This window comes from Natator depressus, chromosome 1, assembly GCF_965152275.1.
Source record: "Natator depressus isolate rNatDep1 chromosome 1, rNatDep2.hap1, whole genome shotgun sequence".
Classification (NCBI taxonomy): Eukaryota; Metazoa; Chordata; order Testudines; family Cheloniidae; genus Natator; species Natator depressus.
Window position 1 is genome coordinate 228983651 of NC_134234.1, and position 25221 is coordinate 229008871.

The 25221-nt window shown below is 43.1% G+C and overlaps 1 protein-coding gene across 9 annotated transcripts in view; it reads left to right on the forward strand.

Moving 5' to 3' along the window:
* Positions 1-25221, forward strand: part of LMNTD1 (lamin tail domain containing 1) — a 295666-nt gene that overhangs the window by 65986 nt on the left and 204459 nt on the right. For all 9 annotated transcript variants that reach the window (XM_074937313.1, XM_074937330.1, XM_074937350.1 and 6 more), the window contains 2 exons: positions 5163-5256; positions 14539-14724. In XM_074937313.1, the coding sequence (XP_074793414.1) occupies positions 5163-5256; positions 14539-14724 (280 nt within the window). The remainder of the gene's footprint in view (positions 1-5162; positions 5257-14538; positions 14725-25221) is intronic.

The window sequence follows — 25221 nt, forward strand, 5'->3', positions numbered from 1 at the left end:
TGTACAAGATTTTGATCACAGATGTTATCACTTCAAAGAACCAAGGCTATCTTACAAGATAAAAACTGGCCAGTTTAGCACCTGAAAATATGAAAACAAAGCACCGAGTGGGAGCTTTTCCGCAGGCTGGAAGCAAAATCTTGATAAATGTAGGATTGAGAAGTTGAACAGTTTGCTATCCCCTATGTCTAATTAAATGTAGAAAAAGAGATTCACCTTGTTTTTTTGTCCTGTGGAAGACAGAGTGTTCTTTGGATGGGGCACGGGTCTGTAAGTCAGGCAGCTTCAGTTCTATTCTTGGCTCTGCCACTACATGTAACCTTAGGCAAATAACTTCACCTGCTTCCCCTCCCACCCTTTGTCTGCTCCAGTGGCTCTCAATGTATTTACCATTGTGGGCTGCATCCAGTACTACCTATATGGCTCTGAGAATGTCACATGGGCCGCAGCTCTGTGCTGATTGGGCCATAAGAGGCCCCGCAGGCCACAGGTTGAGAACCACTGGTCTTTTCTATCCATTTAGACTGTAAACATTCTGGAGCAGGGACTGTCTCTTACTATGTGCTTGTACAGCACCTAGCACAATGGGGCCTCTAAGTACTACCATAATGATACATAAATAATATAATATAAAAGTGATAAATAATGGTACATAGAAATGGTCCACCATCAATAATAGTGACTACATTCTGAATTATACTGTTGGTAGCAAGGAAATCCATGCTTCAAGGATAAACCTTGAAGTCCTCTGTCATGCAGGATTCCCAGTGGAGTCAATGGGAGCTTGGCTTGAGTAAAACCTGCAGGATTTAGCCCTAAGGTTGTCATTTAGCCCTTTCTGCCTAGTTAATAAAACACATGGGATGAGAACCATTGTCCAAGACTCTTGCCGAGGTCTGAGCTGGAGCAACGACAGCCTTAACGTGGAGGCTCTCCATTGTCATTTTAAAAATAAATTTAAAATTCTCTGATTTAACTTTTGGTTTTCTTGAACATTTATTTTAAACATAGATTTTTTTAAAAAGCTAAAAGCCCATCATGGTCCTCCCTAACCTGGAAAAATACTTCGCAACAGCCACGTAACCAGCCGGCCCTAATGTAACTTAGAACTCCTTGAAGCTGTGTGTCTGTTGACGTTGCTTTTTGTAACGGGTGTAGTTTCTTTTCTGACACTGGTCTGTATGCATCTGTAGCATCCACATACACCTTTACATCATCTTTGAGCTCACAGGTAGTTGAGTGAGATACTGACTCCATGGTAGAGCATCTGCTGCTACCAAATTTTTCCCAGGAACATAATGAGCAACTGGGTTAAATTGCATTAACCTGATCAAAAGATGTTGGCATCTCAGCGTGGCTTGACCAAGGTCTTTTTCAGTGAAGAGGGTTACAAGAGGTTTATGGTCTCTTATCAGTGCAAAAGAATCCAGCCCACACAGATATATGTAAAAGTTCTCACATGCCAGTAGGCTTGCCAGGCACTCCTTTTCACTCACTGTGTACATTTTTCTGCTTCTGTGAGTGTTCAGAGCAAAATTCAGCTTCCACTCAGATCCACATTGTTGCCATAATATACCACCTAGGCCATAGCTGCTTGCATCTGTACTCATCCTTGTGGACTTGTTCATATCACAGTATTTGAGAACTGCAGCTCTTCAGATAATTTCTTTTACCTTTTTTGAAGTCAATTTCTTGATTTAGCACCCATGGTCATGATGTGTTGGACTTTAATAGTTCATTTAGTTGTTTTTGTTGCTGTAGAAAGGTCTTGTTGGTATTGTCTGAGGTAATTTACTAACCTAGGCCACGTATCAGTTCTGGTACATACGTTGATGCATTCAGTTCTTGAATTGCTTTTACTTTGTCAGGGTTACGACTTTGTTTTTTGTCCACCCCAAAAACCTCGATTTAGGGTAGACAGAAAACTCACTTTTCCTTGTTTAGCTTCAGTCCAGGCTGACTGAACTCCTGAAGGATGGGACCTGCCAAAAGAACAGATCAGAAAAAAAAATGTCGTCCTACAGAAGATGTCAGTTTTTATTATCGTTGAAAAACAGATATCCTGAAAAGTTAAAATGTTTCAGTTGTGGCCAAAAACTGCTGAAAACTGAAAACAATTCAGCCAAAAACTGGGGGCAGGAAAGAAGAATAATTTTTGTCAAAAGTTTTCAGTTACCCAACATAGAAATCAAAATATTTTGAGGAAAACAGACCTTTTTCGTGATAACTTACATTTAGTTAAAGTCCCACAAAGTTTCAACAGAAAATTTTCAACCAACTCTAATTGCTAATTTTATTTGTCAGTACGATGCCATGTGCATCTAAATCACTTCCTGAACTATCTTAAACAATCATCCTCTTTCTCTGTGTTAAATATTACATATATGACACAGCCTTCCACAGTCTTTATTAAGACAAACCTTCCAATTAAGTCATGAAACATCTTGGGCCAAATTCAAGGAAGTCAGTAGACATGTACAATTTACACACAGGCTGGATTTGTCTCGACAGCTTAATTTGGTGCATAAATATAACTTAACTGAGCCTGTAACAATAGTTTTATGGATATGACTACAAGAAATGTTAAAAAACTAACAGAACATTTTATTAGTTATTTCTAGTCATAATATGTAACTTGTTCCTGGATACATTTTGACTCCCTCACATTACATACAAAAAGCAGAGCTAGAGTCTAATGGCTGAGGACCTGACCCCACTGGGTTCCATCTGAACTAAGGAACTATACTGAAACTGGGTTTAGATATATGTAAGGAACCAGATGTAGCAGGTGTGGTCTGGTGGTCATAGCTGGGCTGGTGTCTACAAGTCAAGGATGGCCACAAAGTGGTAGTCAGTGAGCAGGGATTGGGTAATCGCTAGAGCCAGCATCGATCAACACAGGTCAGAGTCAGGGTATGGCCAGAGACTGGAGATCAGAGACAGCTACCAGGCTGGAATCAGGAGGCCAGAGTCAGGATGGGGACAGAGACGAGATTAGAAAACAAGATGAGGTCTGGAGTCACAGCAGGCCAGAAGTCTTTGTGATTCCCAGACAACTTCCTTGGTTACCCTCCAGGGTTAAATATTGTGATTGGCCAATCAGAAGGCCACAGGCTGCTGTCACTCTGGACCCTTTGGGCAGTACTTCCTGTGGTGTCTGATCTCCACAGTGCTCCCTGGGGCTCTCCCAGGCTCTTCAGCTCTGGGTTCTAGACTCATACATGGGTTCTAGACCAATGTTTTTCAAACCATGGGTCGTGACCCAGTACCAGGTCACCTTGCTCTGGTCAGCACCGTCGACCTGGACGTTAAAAGTCCCATCAGCAGTGCTACCCAGTTAAGGCAGACTAGTGCCTACTTTTTCCAACGCCACGCTGTGCCCTGGAAGTGGCCAGCAGCAGGTCTGGCTTCTAGGTAGGTGGGCCACGGGGTTCTGTGCGCTGCCCCCACCCCAAGCCCCGTGAACCAGCCAATGGGAACTGCGGGGGGGGGGGGGCAGTGCCTGTGGGCGTGAGCCTCCTCCTAGGAGCCGGACCTGCTGCTGGCCGCTTCTGGGAGGCAGTGCAATCCACGATGTACCCCGGCTGTGCCGCTGACTGGGAGCTGCCGGAGGTAAGTCCATGCCCCAACCCCGTGCCCCAATCCCCTGCACCAGCCCTGAACCCCCCCAAACCTGGAACCCCTTCCTGCACCCCAACCCCCTCGTCCTCAGCCTCACTCCAGAGCCTGCAGCCCCTGCCCAGAGCCATGATCCTCTCCTGCACCCCAACCCCCTGCACCAGCCCTGAACCCCCCCAAACCTGGAACCCCTTCCTGCACCCCAACCCCCTCGTCCTCAGCCCCACTCCAGAGCCTGCACCCCCTAGCCCAGAGCCCTGACCCCCTCCTGCACCCCAACCCCCTGCCCCAGCCCAGAGCCGCCTCCCACATCCTGAACCCCTCATCCCCAGCTCCGTTGGGTCGTGGGCATCAACAATTTTCTTCAACTGGATCCCCAGAAAAAAAGTTTGAAAACCACTGGTCTAGACTTATCCTTTCAGCATGATTCAGTCTAAATTGGTTCCTAACATGGGCTCCCAATTCTGCAAATAAAAGTAGTCTCATTAACTAGTGCTTGGCCGGGAAGTAGAAAGCCTCGTCTACACGAGGGCTGTTTGCCCCAATAAATAAATAAATAAACAAACCCCACCATTGCTGACAGCAGAGAGAAAGGGAAAACATGAATCAGGAGAATATTTAAAACTATTCAGGGAGAATAAGCCAGTAATTTAAGAATGCCCTGACTACCCCATTACCAAAGCAAGCACTTTTCACATGCTTATTATAAAACAAAGATGGGATCCCAAAGACTTACTTGCAACTTCTGGTTGCTCTCTCTCTCTCTCTCTCTCTGCATATTGAAGAAGCTTCAGCCAAATTGCAAAGTAATTGTCCCTTTTTCAATAAGCAGCGTTTTTCTAACATTTATGCTATTTATACGTCTCCATTTATCGTAAAACTACTACTCTTTTCCAAAGCAAATTCATCACTAAAAGCTGTGAGATCCGTTTATAGTCCAGGCACTTTAGGCCAGACGCATTGGGAAAAGCCCTGACCTCACGAAAGACCGTGAAAAGGATCCTGTTGATTTCAACAGAGCCAGGATACCACTGTAGTTGCACTAGGGCTCCTTTGTATTAGCCAGGCTGGCAAAAAGGCAAGTAGGACAGGCATAATCTCTACCCTCAGTGAATAACTTCGGCACAAAGGGCCTGCATGTCAGGTGCAGTGCTGGCCTTCATGCCTCTCCAGAATAGTCTTTTGCTTCCCCCAGGGCAGGTGGTGGTCTCGGTGGAGGCAGGCCAGAGGGGGCAGGGCTAGGGTACAAACTTGTCTTGGTGATTGCATCCCCTAGCAATGTCCCATGTGGCCTTTGTAACAGGACCCGTTAAGGCTGTGCAAGCCATAGTCAGCCCCACGGATCACACCAGCTGTCTGTAACCTCTGAACAGGGGAGGCAGAGGAATGTGTCTGGCTCTTCATCCTCCTGTGGATCATCCCCCACCGCAGTCTCCCCAGTGGATGTGCTAATAGTTCGTGTTTCATAACCACTTTGATTTGGACTGATACCTTGTGAAAGAACAACAGCAACAGATCTTTCTCTTTATCCTGGACTACTTTAGGTATGAAGAGGAATTTTCCCAGCGACTGAAATTACAGGACCAGATACTGCAACTCAAACACCAGCTGGAGCATCAAAAAGAAAATTGTTTACAGGTGAGGCTAATAACCCTGCTCCTAAATGGTGCTTTTGAAGCCTATTCAGCATCTCCTAATCAGACTGCTAAAGTGCCTGCAGAATTGTCCTTCCTCCAGCAATGGATTAACATGGGCTGCTCTTTACTCGAGCACGCTTGGGAAGCTGGTGTCTGTGAATGTTTATAGGGCCAGGTCTCCATAATTCCAAAGATGATGGAAGTTCACCACTGCCCAAAAGCTTGTTTGCATATAGAGCCAGCTTCAGGATTTTCCCACCAACCCTGCCATGTGAGTCAGCTGGATCTCTGCATTACTGAAAGCCCTAGCAAGTAGTGTTTGTGCTCTTTAGTGCCTTCTTCCTTGTCTATCACAGTAGCTTAACTACGCTGATGTCCATATCATCTCTATGTATATATTTTCTTTTCATCTTCTTGCTTTGGCCAGGAAGGATGGTCTTTGGTTAGAGTCAGAAACCCGGATCATATTCCTGGCTCTGTCTCAGTTTTCCTGGCCCTGATTCTTCACTACCTCACACCTTGTGTGGTCATTTCTAAGAGAGCAAAGGTGGGCATAAAATGCTGCTCCTGGTTTAAGTGATTGGAGAATTTGATTGTGGTCGTGTTTTGCTCTCCTGTTGCCAGGCTTACATGATTACACCAAGTGAAAGGGGAATCAAATCCTCTGTGTGAAGGTAGGCAAATCACTTCCTGTTGTGCTGAAGTGTGAGTTGCTGTGAGGAAGCAGAGGATTGAAATCTCCATTCTAATGTATTGACTTTCCTCCCTGTACTCCAGCACGCTGATTTAAACCACAGCATGGTTACTGTGAAATGTCAGCTGAGACAGGCAGTAGGTGGGAATGGCTAGAGAAGTGGAGAAGATAAGTGACATCTCTTAGCCCTGGTCTACACGGGGTGGGGGGGGGGAGGCGAGAATCGATCTAAGTTACGCAACTTCAGCTACATGAATAACGTAGCTGAAGTCGACGTACTTAGATCTATTCACCGTGGTGTCTTCACTGCGGTGAGTCGACTGCTGCCGCTCCCCTGTCGACTCTGCCTGTGCCTCTCGCAGTGCTGGAGTACAGGAGTCGACGGGAGAGCGCTTGGGGGGTCGATTTATCGCATCTAGAGTAGATGCGATAAATCGATTCCCCGCTGGATCAATCGCTGCCCGCCGATCCGGAGGGTAGTGAAGACATACCTTTAGGAGTGTTGTGTGTGTGTTTTTTGTTTTTTTTTAAACAAAGCATAGATTAGCCAAATGGGGCTGATTAGCTGATGCCAAAAGGAGGTTGAGGTGAGGCCCATAAAATGCCAGCAGCTGCAAAAAGCAATTCATGTCACACATTCTGAGCAAAAAATGTGGATCTTATTGGGGTAAGCAGTCATAAAGTTTAAGGCTAGAAGGGACCACCAGATTATCCAGTCTGATCTCCTGTGTATCCCAAGCCACTAAACCCCACCCAGTTACCCCTGTATTAAGATCAGTAAAATGGATTAGACTATAGTAGTACAGCTTTCAGAAGACTAAACTATTGTGTGTCACAGGCAGAGAACAGAAGGGACCAAGAAGCACCAATTCCTGGGGCCTCTGGAATGGCAGGGAACTGATTTGGTGAGAGATACCTAGGTGATTCATTAGTATGCCTCTCCTGGCTGCGGGTGTCTGGGTTTGCTATTTTTATTTTTTGAAACGGAAGTATGAATTTTCTCTTTCCGGATTGTTTGTTATACTAACTAAACAATAAAAGGGAAGCCCCATAGCTTTCTCTGGCTTGTAGGCATCAAGGGGGCAACCAACATCTTCCCCACCCATGGAGATAAGACACTGATTCATGTGTGTTATGTGTTGGAAATACTCCTTTGCTCAGACAAGGAGCAGCAGTAAGAAGTCCTTTATGTAACGCAGCAACTACCTTGCTGATCTAGACCAGTGCTTCTCAAATGCGGCCACCAGGGGCTTTTCATGTGGCCACAGCCTCCTGGATGGTGAACACGGGGGGAGCGTAAAGCAATGGCCCCTCCCCAGGGGTGGGGCTCTGCCCCCCTTTGGAGCCACAAACACTAGAGAAGCAGGCAGCTGTTGTGAGTTCCCCACCTTCCTGAGGGCAGTGGGGCTCAGGCTTCTGGCTTCAGCCTTGGGGTGGCAGGTGGTGGCTGCAGGGTTTCAGAGTCTGGACGCAGGACCATGGGCTCTGGCCCCGAGCCCCAGTCATGCGGCAGCGGGTGCCATCCCCAGGCTTACCACCCCCCATTGCTCCTTGTCCCCACTGTGTCCTCTGGCCCCGGGCTTCAGCTACGCGGCTGCAGAGGTCCAGTCCCTGAGCTCTGGCCCCAGGCTCACTAACACCCCATCGCCTGTGGACCTCACTGCCTCTCCTGGCCCCTCATCCACCCACCCCATTGCAGCTGGCTCCCACTGCTTCCCTACCTACCTCCCCATCCAGGGCTCAATTTTTAACCTGGCTTGCCAGGACTGAATAAGTCTGTTGTGAAAAGTGATATTTGTATGTTTGTTAATATCACTTTTCGCAGCCTCCCAGCTAGCTAGCAAGTCTGCTACTGTGAAAAGTGGTATTAAAAAACATTCAAATATCACTTTTCACAGACGCAGATTTAGTAACTAGCAAGTCTTTATATTAAAAAAAAAGCAACCAAAAAGCAAAAGAAACAATTACAAAAGAAGACAAGAACATGCAAAGCACATTATTTGTTTCTATTCTGTTTAGGTCCAGTAAAGAATAGAGACAACTGTACATTATTTTTATTATTGAGTCTGCAAAAAACCAAACAAACAAAAAAACAGACATAAATAAATTATAAGGATTTGGACATGTATATGTGCATATTAATTAACTTTAGGAAAAACAAATAAAGTATTTTAGGAAAAATTGTCAGAGCGGCCACCAGCAAGAGTTGGTGGTCACACTTTGAGGCCAGCAAAATATGTGTTGTGAGAACCCCATGACAATTGGGAGAGGTGTTTGATTGGAATCCCTCTGAGCGCAGACAAAAGAGAGGCAGCATTGCCCAGTGGTTAAGGTGCCAGCCTAGGACTCTGGAGAGCTGAGTTAATTTCTCTCTTCCACCACAGACTGTCTGTGTGACCTTAGTCTGAGAGTGACAAAGGAACTTAAAGGCACCTAGAAAATCCCTGGAACAATGGGATCTATAAACCCTGTGTTAGGTGCCTAGGCTCCTATATAATGCATTTTGGGGGGAGAGGTGCCTCAGAGTACATCTACACTGCAAACCCCTACCAACACTGAATCTCAGAGTGTGGGTCAGCTGACTCAGACTTACACTATGGGGCTGCGTCTCAGAGTCTGAATGACAGCCCAAGCTCAAATATCTACCCTGCTATTTTTAGTCTCATAGCATGAGTCTGCAAGCTGGGCAGGAAGCTGTCTAGGCTAGTCAATGGGAGATGCTGACAAGAGGGTTTGTCCTAAACCCTGCCCCTTGCCCAGAGTTTGGTGACTAAGTCTGGGCTACAAGGAGCAGCCTATCTCTGCTTCACATAGCTGGAAATCCTCTCCTGGAGTTATGTGGCTTAGGTGCTTAAGATGTTTCTTGTAAGCAAGAGGTGGCCTCCCTTATAACCTTTCACCCATTGGTTAGAGCACAGGCTCTCAAACTGGGAGTTGTGCCCCCGTGGGGTGGGGCATGGAATGTATTCTGAGTATGTGTGAGAAGCTTTGGACGGGGGGAAACTTACTGCCCACAGTCAGAGCTGGGCGCCCAGCCAGGAGCGGTCACTCTCCGCTCTGCCTTCATACCGGGCCACCCTTACTTCTGCACTGCTGCTGGTGGCAGCACTGCCTACAAAGCTGGGCCCTCTGGCCAGCAGCTGCCGCTCGTGCTCTGCCTTCAAAGCTGGGCGACTGGAGACTGGCAGCTGCTGGCCAGGCACCCAGAGGGGGGTTACCAGATGTCTGGGTTTTCCCAGACATAGCGGTGATGGGTTGTCCCCCTTGGGGTGCAGTCTGGGAGCTGTAGGAACTGCTGTGCTTCTCTAAGACACCCACCTGTGTTGGGGACACAGCCAGCCTCACCCAGGCCCTGTTATCACCCAACACGACCGCAGGTGCCGCCATGCACCCAAACTGGGCTACCTGAGTGCAAACAGCAGACCCCAACCAGTTTCCCAGCTCCCCAGGCATGCACCTCCCTCTGGAATAGAAAGCCAAAATTATATCATCTTGAACTACACAAGGATCTGCACAGCGTAAACACAATATGTCTGCCCCTCCCTCAAGGTAGAGAGGAATATGCACACTTGTAGTAACCAAGCTGAGATTTTTCCTGAAACACTTCATTTAAAGGCACGCTGGTTTAGGATAAAATATAAAACAAGTTTATTAACTATGAAAAGATAGACTTTAAGTGATTGTAAGTGATAGCAAACGGATCAAAGCAGATTACCTTCTAAATAAACAACACCGCAAACTAAGCCTACGATACTAGAAAGATGGGATATGAGTTAGTAAATTCTCCCCCTGGCTGATGATACAAGCAGGATTTCAGATTCTTAAGCTTTGCAGCTTGGGATCATCTCCCCTGTTCCAAGTCTTTTTCTTTTGGAGCGTCTCTCAGGTGTTGAGTTGTGGGGGAGTGCAGAATAACAGATGGTGTCACTCCCTGCCTGATCTAGCTTTGGCATATGGTGGGAACCCTTTGTTCCAAAAACAGTTCCCAGCCCAGTTTGTGGAAAAATACAGGTACCCAAAATGGAGTCCAGAGTCATGTGGGCTGGTCACATGGCCTTGCAGAGTCATAGCAGCCATTATCCATAGGCTGTCAGGAGCATTCTCAGGATAGCTCGCTAGGTATGGGATAAGCTTCTCATAAGGCCTATTGTTTTCCCTAATGGCCCATTACCCTGAATGGGCCCTTTGCAACCAGCTATTTAAACTGGAAGCATCTTGCCTAGTGGGTGTCATTACATGTGAAATACAGATACATAGTCAATATTCATAACTTCAGATACAAAAATGTTACATGCATACAAATAGGATAATCAGATTCAGCAAATCATAACTTTTCCAATGAAACCTTACACGACCCATCTTGTACAAAATGCATCATAATTATGCCATAATCATATCAATAATATGTCTATGAAAAATATGGGGTGCAATGTCACAATAGCCTCTTTCTTGATTCTCCGACTTCTGTGCAGGCAGATCTTTCAAATACCAGGCAATGTCTTGGATTTTTGCAGAGCAGTTGTTGAAGCTCAGAAAGAGCCCCGATTTGTCCCTCTGTGTATCTGTAGGTGATTGGTCCATTCCCTGGCACCCGCAGCTGTCAGATCCCTGCCCCCCACCCAGGCCTCGGCTCCTAGCCCTGGCGGGGGGGTCCCATAGGGAGGTACTGACTGATGAATGGTGCTGCATCTTGGGCTTGCACCAGCCAACCTGCCACTGTGATAGGGAGCAATGCTGCCCCCTCACTCCAGTGAGTACCCCCCCATACACAGGGTACCCCCTCAAGTACACACACATCCCTCCAGCACCCCTAACTATACCCCCCTCCAGCTGTCTTCTGCCCTCCCTATATCTCCCCGCCCTCCCTCCCCCCACACTTCTGCTACTGTCCTCTTTTTGGGAACCTGAAATATGGTAACCCTGGGCATGAGCTACTACAGATGCAAGGAACAGGGGTAGCATCAAATAAGTCTGAGAACCCCTGGGTTAGAGCACACAATTGGATGTTGGAGAGCTTGGTTCAACTCCCTCATCTGCCTGCTGAGGAGAAGGGGGTTGAGCAGAGATTCCCTACCTCTCAGGTGAAAGGACTTAATGGACCATGGAATTGTTCCACAATGGCACATTCTGTGGTCTTATTGTAAGCCTGGCAATGATAAGCTCCGTGCAACAACGTGCTTAACACCAGAATTTATTCAATAGATATATAGTTGATGTGGATGATCTATAGAACCAAAAAGCAGGCACAAGAGCAACAGCTTGTACTCCTCTTGGAAACCAGCTGGAAACAGCACCACCCTTTCTCTTTCATATATTGCCAAGATTGTATTGCTGTACTGTACTCTGTTCTAAATACCAGTACCCTCTAGTGTGCATCCAAGCAAAGGCTCCACCAATTTACACACTGTTACTATATTTTCTCTTCTCCTGTATTATTTATACAAGAGTCTTCAATTGTTATGTAATGCAGCTTGTCTGCTATTGCATTGACTCCCACTACATTGGCATGAGTACTGTACTGAGCAGGGGAATATTCGTTTTAGCATCGCTGCAGAGTGAAGGAGGGGGTCTAATTTCTGAAAGGTAGAAATTCAAGTGGGTCTTAATGCTGCCACCGTAATGAGCGGTTAGATAAAACGTCATTGCTCTCCCTCATGCATGATGGGCTCCCCCGGTGCAGGTGCATTGTGGGGGAAGTGGATTCAGAAAAGCCTTATCTCACCAAGCCTTGGACATCTGAGCAGGAACTGGCCAAAATACAGCTCTTGTGCTTCTTTGAGCATTAAGATGATGGCCCAGTTAGCATGGTTAGCGCATTCCATCTTTCCACAGGGAGCATGGCATTCAGGTGCATGACACTGGCTGAGCCCTGGTTCTCCTGTGTACCATCTATTCTAATCATGCAAACACCGCCCCCCCCCCAAAAAAAGACTGGAGATAAACATCCTCCATGGTGTTCTCCCTGAGTTATTCTGTTTGTAGTAGGATAGGTGTTTCTCCATGAATGGCTAGATTTTTGCCTTCTCGTATTCTGAAGGTGCAATTTGGACCCAAGGAAGTATTCAGAGTGGTGGTGGGAGGAGGGCGGATCACTGAGTGAGATTTTAAAATGTAAATGAAAGGGTGGAATTGTCCAGTTGTCTGTCAGCCGCAATAACTTTTCAGCCCTGGGGACCATTTGGAGATCTGCTTTGATCCAGGCGTACAAACCATGGTTGATTTAGACAAGCCAGCAGATGTATTTGAGGAACAAGCATAAGCCACACATACCCAGTGTTAGAAGGGTATCACAGAAAACTATTGCCCTGGGGATTGAACAGTGGCTGACAGTGGGGATTAGATGCACTGGCCTTGGGCATTGTTGCCCAATGGAGGGAAATTTAGAATTTAAGGAGCAACAGGTCTCACCTTAGCTAAGAGTGGTAGCCTTTCTGTATACAGTGTGGTAGAACCCCTTAAAGAATGGAAAGGAACAAAAAAGCAACTCTCTTTTGCCTAGCTGGCTGGTTGCCAGAGGAGCCCTTGGCACCTGCTGCAGGTTGACAGTCTTGGCCAGTTTGTAGTTGGCTGAACCAAGTGTTTTTGGGTTTTCTTGTTTTCTCTGCCTTCTGATTAGTTAGTTTTCTTGGCTGTTCCACTGCTTATGTAAACATTTCCTTCCCTAGTTCCCGTGCCTTTGTTATTTCCCCTGGTGAGTTGATGCTGTGACTATTGAATGATGATTTTTCTTTTCATCTCATTTGCAAGCATGCAACGAGGTGAATTAACATGTAGGGGGAAGGATTGGGTGGGGAAGAAACTTAAAAAAGTAAGAGCATTGCCTCAGGCTTTAAAAGGAAAATCGTTCTTGATTTTGCTAAACTTCTCTCTTGAGTCTGATTATTTCTGGATGAATAAGAGATGGACCTGAACTAAAACTCTGAATCCAAACACCCCATACTGAATGCATACATGTGTGTGTGTGAGAGGGGGATGATAGGGGTCAGATCTGAATCCAAATTTCCCAGATGGACTCTATCTTTATAATGGAAGAGCCCAAAACCTTACATCTGAACTTTGGGGGAGGTTTTTGGATGCAGATTCAAATGTCACAGTTCAGGTCCATCTGAAGTATTAGCTGAGGTCACTTCTAGATTTGCTAGTTTGTCCTCCCATTCCTTGCTCCTGCTTTTTTCTTGTAAAGCAGCTCTTGATGAGATGAATACATCGAAAACAGAACTGTTTGATCTAACCATCCAGCAACACATGTGCATTACAAGAACTTTGTGAATCTCATCAGTCATGGACTTCGAACCAATATTTGCCCTCTTTTTAACACTGGCCTCAAACCCACCATTTTCCATACCACTGGGATTAGCTGCTGACACTGTGCATGCAGAGAACTTAAGCTCTTTGAGACTCTGCTAGTACTTCTCATCGCTCTGGAGTGTGATTCCATTTGAAGCATAAGTTATGACCTACAATTCAGTTTCATCTCTTTGAGGATGATAGAGCAGTATTCCTTCAACCCAACCATACTGAATGTAATATTCATGTCAGTTGTGTCTGATATGTACAGTAATAAAGGATAAAACCTTTTTCCGTAGAATAGAATCTAAATTCTGCTGCATCTTGGGCTAAGAAGTGTTGCTTAGGGTGTGTTTTCAAATAAAACAGTAATAACAGAAGCTTGATATTAAAGGGTGTTAATTCTTAGAGTATTACCACTTTGTCATTGCACAAACAAAAATGATATTGTAAAAAATGACATCCACAAGTTATTTCAGAAACCCGACCTATTCTATTTTTTTTTTTTGGTGGCTTAGACCCCAGACTTCCTCTTTGGTGCTTTTTTTTTCTCACTTATTAACAAAATGGACTGTGGAAATGAGACTGTGAGCTGTGCTATAATTTGCAGCACTACGAACAGTGCAGATTAAGCTGATGGTGTGATATGTGATATCATTCCTCCATTATTTTCCCAAAGCATCAAGTTAATAAGACTAATGCAGACTGGCATGTGTGTTGCGGCAGCCATCACTTCTTCTGAATGTAATGACTCTAGGACAGGAGGCAGAAGATGTGGATATAGTAAGAAATAAGCATTTTAATTAGATGTTAGTGATTGTGCTTTTCATTAGTAGTGGTTAAAGTGTATCATTAACTTTTACAGCTACTTACTTAAAAGGTAAGATGTGTCTGTATAAAAAAGATAAAGTGACTTATATGTATGTATTTCCTCTGTGGGAACTGCGAAATAGGTTGTGGTTGAAAAGTTTAGGGTTTTTTTTCTGTTCTCTGAAATTGGCACAAGTGAAACAGAAAAGTCCAAGGAAACATGCATTTTTCTACACTGGCTTTTTTAACAATTCATCATGGAATCAGGGAAAATAAGTTTGTTATAAGTTACTCCCTTAAAAGTACTTGGCAATTAACTAGCAGTATTATCAAAATTCATTTACTGGCTTATTTTCAATATCTTATATCTTTTAAGGACACAAATGATTTCTTTTTCACTGTAAAGAAATGCTCTTACGGTTTTTTAAGTCTAATTTTTGTGACCTCTCCCCTGAGAGAATCCAATTCATTCTTCTTCTAAAACAATGATAGGAATCCAAACAGATGAGACAGAGGCTTGCGTGGTCAGAAGTTCTCATACTCCAACTAGAAGGAAAACTCCATGAATTGAGCAATGGGGACTCAGATTCAATGGCAAAAGTTCAGAAAATTCGAGAAGCCAATGAAGCGGAGGTGAAACAAATCCAAGAGGAAACTGCAACAGCCTACCATCAAAATGTAAGCCTATAATATAGAACATGTGTTCCCTCTTTCATTTGTCTACTTTACAAGAGTTAATATACAGTATTTGCAAGGTTCACAAGGGGGCTTTTCTCCCTCTAGGCTACTAGCTACAGTTACAGCTTATCCAAAAAGTTAGACTTTTCCCCTAACTGAAAAGAGTTTAATAACATAGCCTTAAAAAAAGAGAAGGAACAAAACTAATGAGCATTCTGCTTAAACAAACATAACAATACAGTGCCAGAGGAAATGAATTGGGCCAGGGTGAATTTTTTTTTACTTGTTAAGAAAATGTAAAGGGTGAAATCCTGGCCCCATTGAAGCCAATAGCAAGACTCTCTTCAACTTCAATGAGGCCAGGAGGATTTTCCCTTACAGTATACATAATGGAATTGTGGTACTGACTCCTTCGCTAAAGACAAAAGGCAGTTAGGTGTTTGACTGAGTGTCTAACTCCTATTTGTAATTTTGAATATCTCCTCCAAAGTTTCTAAGCTGTTTTCCAAGGTCTACTTTTGAAAAACGCTCATTTTGACTTTTCTTTGACAAAAGAAAGTGTCCTTTGCACCTCAGAGTGTATATATGAGGCCAGATCCTCAAGACCAGCCATTTGGTGCTTGGCATTGCTCCCTGACAGCTGACACTTTATTTCAGTACACTACTGAGAAGCCTGAGGGCTGCTCTAAATTGCACCAGCGGCACACAGCACCAACAGGCCATTTTGGTAACCAAAGATTGCTAGAGTATAAGAAAATTCCAGCCACTCTCCCTTTTTCTTGGCCTTTGCCACCCACACTCACACCCCTTGTCATAGTGGATGAGAGTCAAGGTGTGGGTGTACCATGGATTTAAATAGTGGCATTATGATATTTTCCAGTTTATTATCTATCCTTTCCTAATGGTTCCTAACATTGTTAGCTTTTTTGGCTGCCGCTGCACACTGAGCAGGTGTTTTCAGAAAATTAGCCACGATGATGCTAACATCTCTTTCTTGAGTTGTAATAGCTAATTTAGACCTCATCATTTTGTATGTATAGTTGGGATTACGTTTTCCATTGTGCATTACTCTGCAGTTATCAACATTGAATTTCATCTGCCAGTTTGTTACCCAGTCACCCAGTTTAGTGAACTCCCTTTGTAACTCTTTGCAGTCAGCTTTGAATTTAACTATCTTGAGAAATTTTGTATAATCTGCAAACGTTGCCTCCTCACTCTTTACCCCTTTTTCCAGATTGTTTATGAATAAGTTGAACAGCACTGGTCCCAGTAGAGATCCTTGGAAGACCCTGCTATTTACCTCTCTCCCCTGTGAAAACTGACTCTCTATTCCTACCCTTTGTTTCCTATCTTTTAACCAGTTACTGATCCATGAGAGGACCTTTTCTCTTATCCCATGACAGCTTACTTTGTTTAAGAGCCTTTGGTATGGAATCTTGTTAAAGGCTTTCTGAAAGTCCAAGTACACTATATCTACTAGTCCAGTGGCTCTCACCCTTTCCAGACTCCTGTACCCCTTTCCGGAGTTGGATTTGTCTTGAGTACCCCAGGTCTCACCTCACTTAAAACCACTTGCATGCAAAATCAGACCTAAAAATACAAAAGGGTCACAGCACACTGGAACTGAAAAATTGCTTGCTTTCTCATTTTTACCATATAATTATAAAATAAATGAATTGGAATATAAATATTGTACTTACATTTCAGTGTACAGTACATAGAGCAGTATAAACAAGTCATTGTATGAAATTTCAGTTTGTACTGACTTCGCTAGTGCTTTTTATGTAGCCTGTTGTAAAACTAGGCAAATATCTAGGTGAGTTGATACCCCCTGGAAGACCTCTGCGTACCCCCCAGGGGTAGGGGTACCCCTGGTTGAGAACCACTGCCCTAATCCACATGCTTGTTGACACCCTCAAAGAATTCTAATAGATTGGTGAGGTGTGATTTCCCTTTACAAAAGCCATGTTGACTCTTCCCCAACACATCATGTTCATCTATGTGTCTGATAATTCTGTTCTTTAGTATAGTTTCAATCAGTTTGCCTGGTACTAAAGTTAGGCTTACTGGCCTGAAATTGAGAGGACTGCCTCTGGAGCCGTTTTGAAAAATAGGTGTTACATTAGTTACCCTCCAGTCATCCGGTACAAAAGCTGATTTAAATGATAGGTTACATACCCCAGTAGTCCTGCAGTGTCATATTTGAGTTCCTTCAGAACTCTTGGGTGAATACCATCTGGTCCTCGTGACTTATTACTGTTGAATTTATCAATTTGTTCCAAAACCACTTCCGTTGATACCTCAGTCTGGGACAGTTCCTGAGATTTGTCACCTAAAAAGAATGGCTCAGGTGTGAGAATCTTTCTCACATTCTCTGCAGTGCACACTTTCTCTCTCTAATGTTTCTCCAAACTGTTTTAACCCTTGGTAGCATTCCAAAGGGCTCATTTTCTCACCTCTTCACATTCCCTATTGTCCATTATGATCTTTCCCATTACACACTTTGCATGCAGTGTTTATTTTGAGTAATACGTTACCACTGACTGAATTGAAAGGACAGAGTGTGCAAGTAGATCAACAGTAAAGATGTTTTCTTCTTTCCTGTATTGTCAATGTAATCAAATTCATTCTCATCAGAACTGAAATCCTCTTAACTTTGCGCCAGCCCGAGCTCCTGTTGTACACTAGATTCCAGGGGGAAAAAATCTGGACAATGCACTGACACTAAAGTAAAGCTCATTATTTGTGCCTTTTCCCCCCCCAAGGCTAATTTTGTTTTGAGAACATCAAATTGCAAACTATCCTTGCTGAATATCCTATTTACTAAAAACTGAAACAAAAATACATTCATTTAAAGCTGGCAAAACATAGCCGTGATCAGGATAGGGTCAAAGTTGTAATCAGCATAATGTATCCAGTTGGCTATGCCATGTATCTGAGGGACCAGAAATATGCCCTGTCAAAAGAGGGATGCTTCTCAGAAATCCACAAATTCTTCTAGAAATTAATGAGTGATATGCAGCTTATTTTGCTAACAGAAGCACAAAATGGGTCTTGCTTTTCCAAACTGTAGAATTTCTAAGAAAAATTAGAATCATTCTTTCATTTCATTGTCGGTTTGCTTATTCCTTTCCATTAATAGCAGATTAGCAGAGCAGCAGTTGTGTTAACAAACAAGCAATTCCTCTTAAAGCTAACATAGTCTCCATTTTGTTTCAAATTCCATTGATTAGAATAAGAAAATCCTGAATCAGAATATCAGATAACCAAGTTATAATAGTAGGTACATGTAAAATAGTGCCTGAACTCCTGAATACTTTTCTATTATATCAAACTAGGCCCCTGATCCTGCACAGGAAGACCCCTGTGTACACATGGTACCCCACTGAAGTGATTGGGTCTCCATGCTACTGAACGGGTCTGCTCATTGCAGGATCAAAGCTTAGAAACGGCCCAAGATGTAAAGTCCAGATCCAAACTTCCCACTGTTTGAGGTGCTGAGACTTGGAGTTTAAGTCTGGCCATTAGCACTTGAGATTTATGGGTAAGAAACAGGGAAGAGCTTTCAGTATAAAAAAATGCATTAAATTGTTACAAACTTTCTCTCAAAACTCATACTGGATCTGAAACAAACTTTTAAGGTTCTAAAGGGTCAGAAACATTTTCCCTTTCTTTTTTTGTGGACATCTTTACTTTGTAATTCCAACCAGGATCAGAAATGAATGTGCTAAAATACTATCTAGAGAGGTTGTTGGACAGTATTTCTAGCCCAATCAGAAGCGTGAAGTACTGGAAATCTCCCTGGGTGCTCCAAAGATTTTACCTCTAAACCAGGGATCTCAAACTCAAATCACCAGGAGGGCCACATGAGGACTAGTACATTGGCCTAAGGGCCGCATCAGTGACATCCCACCCCCTGGCCACACCCTCACTCCACCCCTTCCGTGAGGCCCTGCCCCTGCCCCGCCTCTTCCCACTCCTTCCCCAAAGTCCCCACCCCAACTCCACCCCCTCCCTGCCCCTGTTCCAACCCCTTCCCCAAATCCCCACCCCTGCCCCGCCTCTTCTCTGCATCCTCCCCTGAGCATGCAGCTCCCCGCTCCTCCCCCATCCCTCCTGGAAAGCGCTAAGCTAAGGGGGGGCAGCGGGTACGGGGAGCTTGGTGGGCCGCAGCAAATAACTCCGTGGGCCGTGTGTTTGAGACCCCTGCTCTAAACTGTAACTACAAGAGGTTTGGTTACTTTAGATGACTGTGGACGTTTTGTGGTGGTTATCCATATGGAACTTTGCCCTTTTAGAATTTGGCCCATGTCTAGTGTAGTGGGAATGTGGGGTCGGTGAGAGACAGAGAGACACACACTCTAGAACCCACAAGAAAACCAACCCCCCAAACTTTTATTTTGCAGAGTAGTTGTAAAAGCAGGTAGTGAATGTTAAATTAAGCAGAGTATAATGCTCTTCTGTAATTGCCATATATTAACCAATAACATGCTTCAAATGTGTGATGCTGTAGAATTTTTTCACAGCTGAATTCCTTTGATTTGAACTATGGTCTAATAGAGTATGGATGTGAGGGAATAGATCAGAACCTTTTTTGCTACATGTCACAAATAACAGTTTCAGTGCTATCAGTGCTTGATTTGTGGGCCTGTTCAAAGCTTTCACCAAGCTGGCTTTTTTGACTGGCTATGATCATAACCCTTGCCTTTGTGCAGTCAATTTCAGCCTGAGTACTGCGGTGACCTTAACTACCAGGTCTGGTTACAGGGTCTGATTTTATGTTCAGATCTTTCAGGGCACAGAGTAACACTGTTTGGAATGAGGGGCTCTTGAAATGTGTATACAGTGCTAACAACTCTGTAGAATCCATATAAGTTGAATATCAGCAATTTGTGTTTCTATGTTTTAGTTCATGGGCTTGCTAAATTTTAAAAATAAACTTGGTCACACTTTATATTAAGTATTCATTTTATAAATAGTTTATGAAGGATTAATACATAAAGTTTTAATAAATGGTTAATCAATTGTTATATATGGTTATACAGTCCAACAGGTCAATAAGTTGCTTATAACCATCTATAACACCACCTGCTTGTGTATGCATTATAGATGGTTACAAGCATTACCTGCTCCTGCAACATGTTTCTAATGTCTATTAATTATTTATTAACCCATAATAAACTACTAATAAATGTACCTTTAGTGTAAAGTGTGAACCAGAGTTTTATTCTACTTTTGGCTTTTTCTGCTACCTAGAATTCTAAGTAGAAGATTTAATAAAAAAAAATTAACTAACAAATGAGCCCTGGACTTATTCCTGGTCCGACTGAAATCAAGTGGAATTTTCAATGGGGATTTTCTAAAGTTCCTCATTGACTGATAGTCAATGGGACTTGTGCTCTTAAGTCAATTAGGCCCTGATTTTGCAAGGTATTCAGGCACCTAACTTCCATTGCAATCAATTGGGATTAGGTGCCTAAATACTTTTTTAAAAAATCTGGGCCTTGGGCCCTTTTAAAAATTCCACCCTTTATTTACTTTAATGGGAGTGGGTTTGGGTCTCTGCGGGAACCATGACACATTGCTTCAGTTGGGGAAAAACGGAGGAGGCATATGATCACAGTTCATCAAAAGCTCTTCTTTACACAGTGTTTCTGATCAGTGGGTGTCCTCTTCCTGACAAACTGTAAATGTGTACTTAATATTGTATTGTCTATTAACTCACAAAGTCAATAGATTCCCTGGTAAGATCAGAACACTTCCAACATTAGTCTCTGTAGTAAAAACAATAAAGGTAATATTTACTCTGTGTAAAAGAACCCTTATTTAAACATTTATAGAGTTCTTATGAGTCTAGGTTGCTTTCCTAAAACATTAATTAACTACAGAGAATACATACGTGTTTTTTTAAAATACATAATAGAAGCTTTGCTTCATTTAAGAAAATAAAATGTTTTGGACTATTTTTTCTTATAACTTTTCTGGCATTTTTGTAGGATTTAATGTTATATTATTAGAATTCACCTGAACCTGAACACATAAATTAAAATAAACAAAACAAAAACCAAAACCAAAGCATGTGATGACACAGGGCATGCCCACCTTCCCTCATGGCTTGAGAGTACTGTCTCTTTAATGCTCCCTTGCATTCTGGCCCGTGGAATGGTAGGCCAGGTTTAGGAAAAACATTCAGGAAAGTTCAGGATTCTATCAGTTTGTTTGTCCACTGAATAATACAAAATCCTTCTGTGTCTCACTTTTTCTCTTCATCCTCACTCCCCCTCCACCTACTACATCATCCTGCAAGAGAGCCACAATAGCAACTCTGCCAAGGCTTTGACTTCCAGATTTTTGCAATATTTTAGTTCCTGTTTTTTTAGATTTATACATTTGTGTTTATGAAGATTAAAAGTTTGGCAAAGGCAACAGTTTAACTCTGGGAAATGATACAGAGTTCACTGTGGAGGCAGCAGTAACACCTCTGTGGAAAACACACAGTCCTTTTGGAGTAATGGATAGGGCCCTGATCCAAAGCCCATTTAAGTCAATGGGAGTCTTTCCGCTGACATCAGTGGATATTGATTCAGTTGCCTAAGTCAACAGTGGCTCTTCCGTAGTGGTAGTCAGCTGCTTTTAATACTACGTTGGGGACTGGTGAAAGGCAGAAAGAAATCTGACCCAATATCACCAAAATCCATTCTGATCACAGATTCCTGTTGAAATGGAGAATGTGTACGTATTGGATTGTAAGTAAGTCAAGGGCAGCCAAGAAGAGGGAGGAGTGTCAACTGGATGTTCTCTGTGTACATGAGAAAAATGGTGGGAACACAGCAGTGCTTAAACTGGGTTTAGATGCAATAAACAGAAACTCTATCTTGTTTGAGGATCTAGTAGTGCGGAAATCAAGTGTCTGACTTGATGTTGGTATATCACACAGATACAGATGGCCAAAACCTTTCGAAGAAACAATTAAAACTCTGCTACAAAAGCATGTCAGCCCCACTGACCTCAGATATCCTTATCTGAAAGTAAGGGCGGGTGGCACTGACACTGTTAAACATCTATGTCATTTGTTAATCTGAACTAGCAGCCAGAGGAACAGTTTCACTTGGTGTAGGAACCCAAATGGCTGTGAAGGAAGAAGTTTAAGAAAGGATCAATACGCTAGTTAGTTACAAGGGCAAGCAATAAATTCTGTCAAGCAGGGTACAAATATTTGACAGAGCAGTTAAACATATGAAATTGAAGTAGCAGAATTATAATGTATGTTCTAAATGTGTGTCTCTTAAGAGAAAAGGCAGGATGTTTCTAAGAACTTGATACCTAAGAATAATGTGGTCACACTTTATATTCAGGTTCATTTATAAAGGATTAATAGATGTTGTTATAAGCATGTTACAGACATGAATAGTATGTGTCATAGATGGTTATATGTAAGCTATTGAGCTGTTGGATTCTTAACAGTTCACTACTTAATAACATCAATTAATCTTTTAATCCTACATAGAATATTTATAAATGGAAGCTTAATATAGTGCAAGTCCAATAATGCTAGAAGTCACGGTAAAGAAGAGACATACTCTGACCCAGCTTTTCATTCCCAAGAATTCATTATTAACTTTGGGTTCTGAAGATTGTAAGGGTACGTTGGGTAGTAAGAGACTATATACTGCTTCTAGGCCTGCTAATTGGACCTATTGTAAGAAACGGGAATTTATTGTCCTTTTCCTTGCAAGTATTTTACACTGAGGTAGCTCGATTGATTTCACTGAAGTTATTCCTGCTTCACGCTAGTGTGAGTGAGAAGAGAATCAGGCCAGAGGTTTAGGTTTGTGCTGTTTCTTTTGTCCTAAATCTGGGACATTTTAGTCAGGTTGGTAGAATACTGCAAATACTATGAACTTTGGTAAATGTAAAGACTGCAAAGCAGTAAATGTCAATTTGTAATGGGTCACATAGTACGGGGGTGAGCATCCAGTCTTTATGTAACCAAAGTCCCACTGAAATCAGAGAGCGACTTGCCTGAGTATTAGAAGAGTATTTGGCATTTCTCTAGTACCTTTCATTCAAGGATTCCCAAACCCTTCACAGACATAAATGTATTAAGCCTCCCAACATCCCTTGGGGGTAGCTAAGTAGTACTGTGCATATATTTGTAGATAGGGAAACTGAGATGCAGAGGTTAAATGACTTGTCCAAAGTCAAATGGCAAATGTGTCAGAGCCCATGTTAACTGTGAGAACATGCTTCCGCTCTTAGGCCCAGAACCCATGTCCTTTAAAGATCATGAAAAGTCCCCCAAAACAAATCCAGGGGCAAGAGGAGGCATTTTGGAGCCTGGGGAGCATGGAGCCAGCGCACACTGTGCTCTGACAATCCTCACTAATGTAATGGGGTCACCGCAGGCTTGTGTGAATTAGAGCAGCTGGGCTGCTCTCACTTGTGCTAGGGGACGGGTTGGCCCTCAGCCAATCCCAGAACTGGTGCTGGAAGCAGAAAGGTGGCTTATAATCCCCTTTGCCTTCCACCTTCAGTGATGGCAAGTCAGCTCTAGCACATCTGAGGATTTAGATTAGTTAAATTAGTGCCGGTTAAATGTGTAGGATTGACAGAGGTAATTTGTGCATACAGCACAGGCATGAGTATTGGAAGCTTCCCCACCAGTATGGCTCAGCCCTGACCTTCAGAAACTACCTCTCTGGGTAAGAGAGCATTTCTATCTCACTTATTTAATCTTTGGCTTCTCTGAGGCTACCAACAAAACCACACTGATCAGTGCCAGTTGTAAAGGTTTATTTTGATAGGGACACCTGTTCACTAGGAACAGGACTGAGACTAGCAGCTCATTTCACATAGACTATAGAACAGCTGTTGATGATAGTGACTTTAAGTCACTGTTGAGCTATATTTCTATCTTTAATCTGGAGGGGAAAGGCCCACAATATTAAACCCCTGAACCATCCAGTCTCCCTAGTGCAACCTTTCTTTCACAGCACAAAAAAACTCCAAAGCAACAAAAACACTGAATTTCTTGTGACACTTTCACAGAGAGCTGGACAAAGAAGGAGGGAAACAGAGACTTCATTTATCTTTGCTTATTTCTTTGTCTTTGAGGTCTGGTGAAGACCATCTCTCAAGTATTACTCCTTGGGCTGAAAAACTCCAACCTGCAATTAGCGATGAGCACACAGAGATCGGAGGAGTTCAGATCTTGAAAGAAAACCCTGCTTCATAGACTTTAAGGGCAGAAGAGACCATCATGATCATCTAGTTTGACCTCCTGAACATTGCAGGCCACAGAACATCACCCACCCACTGCTGTAATAGACCCATAACTTCTGGCTGAGTTACTGAAGTCCTCAAATCATTATTTAAAAACTTAAAGTTACAGAGAATCCACCATTTTCACTTGTTTAAGCCTACTATGATGAGATCAGTAAAACGTGAATACAATAGGGAAGAGGCCCCTTTCTTTCTTTTTTTTCACCTAACTCTTGTACTCTCCCTTAGAAACTTTCAGTCGTTACACCTCTAATTCCACAGGTTGAGCTTTTCACTTTGATCTATGATCAACCTTCTGGTGCTCAGAGGGCAGGAGAGGTGTATGGTGTGTTGTGTCTGCGTGCAATGAAATTAAACACATTAGAGCCAGATGCTGTAGGACTAATGACCCTGATTCAGTAAGGTAGTTAAGCCTGTGCCTAATTTTAAGCATGCAAGCAGTCCCACTAACTTCTGTGGGACAACTCTCTATGCCTGTAATTATGCACAAGTTTAATACCTTGCTGAATCAGGCCCAATTTGTGTCATTGCCCTTTCTGGCCCTGCTAACATCATGAGCATTGCCAGATGGTAATTCACCATATCATTCTTTAACGCTGTCTGTTAACATGCCTACGACTACCGCACATTTACTGTCAGTGTATAATTAATTCTATCTATATATAAAATATACACACACAGAGTAAATATGTGTTAGTTGTAGGCATGTTAATGGACAGAGTTAAAGAATATATATACTGGTGTATTCCCGACTATAAATGTAAAGCAGAATCTAGAATCAACCTTCCTTTACCATGAAACTGAAGGCCAGCCTTTGTATCAGTGACTACTTGCTGAGTCCAGATTCTGCTGCTGTTGCTTTCAATATGTAGAACCCATCCTCAGTGAGTAGCCCTATTGATTCCAGTGGGGTTAGTTGCAGAGCATTGTGCTACTCAACATAGTTTGGGACAGAATCTGGCCCACAATTTCCACTCCTTTTCCCTCTTCTCTCATTTTTCTTTCTGTCTCTTTCAGGAATAACATATCCATGTGATGCAATGCACCCCTGTATTCACATCCTACACACTATTGTAATAATCTCTCTGCAAATATATCTTGCAAGGTATCATTTGAAAACTAAAAACTTGCTGGTCAATAATATCATGGTGGAATGTGTGTAGCAACATTATCTGTAAAGTTATGAATTCACCCAAATGATGTTGGTGGCACATG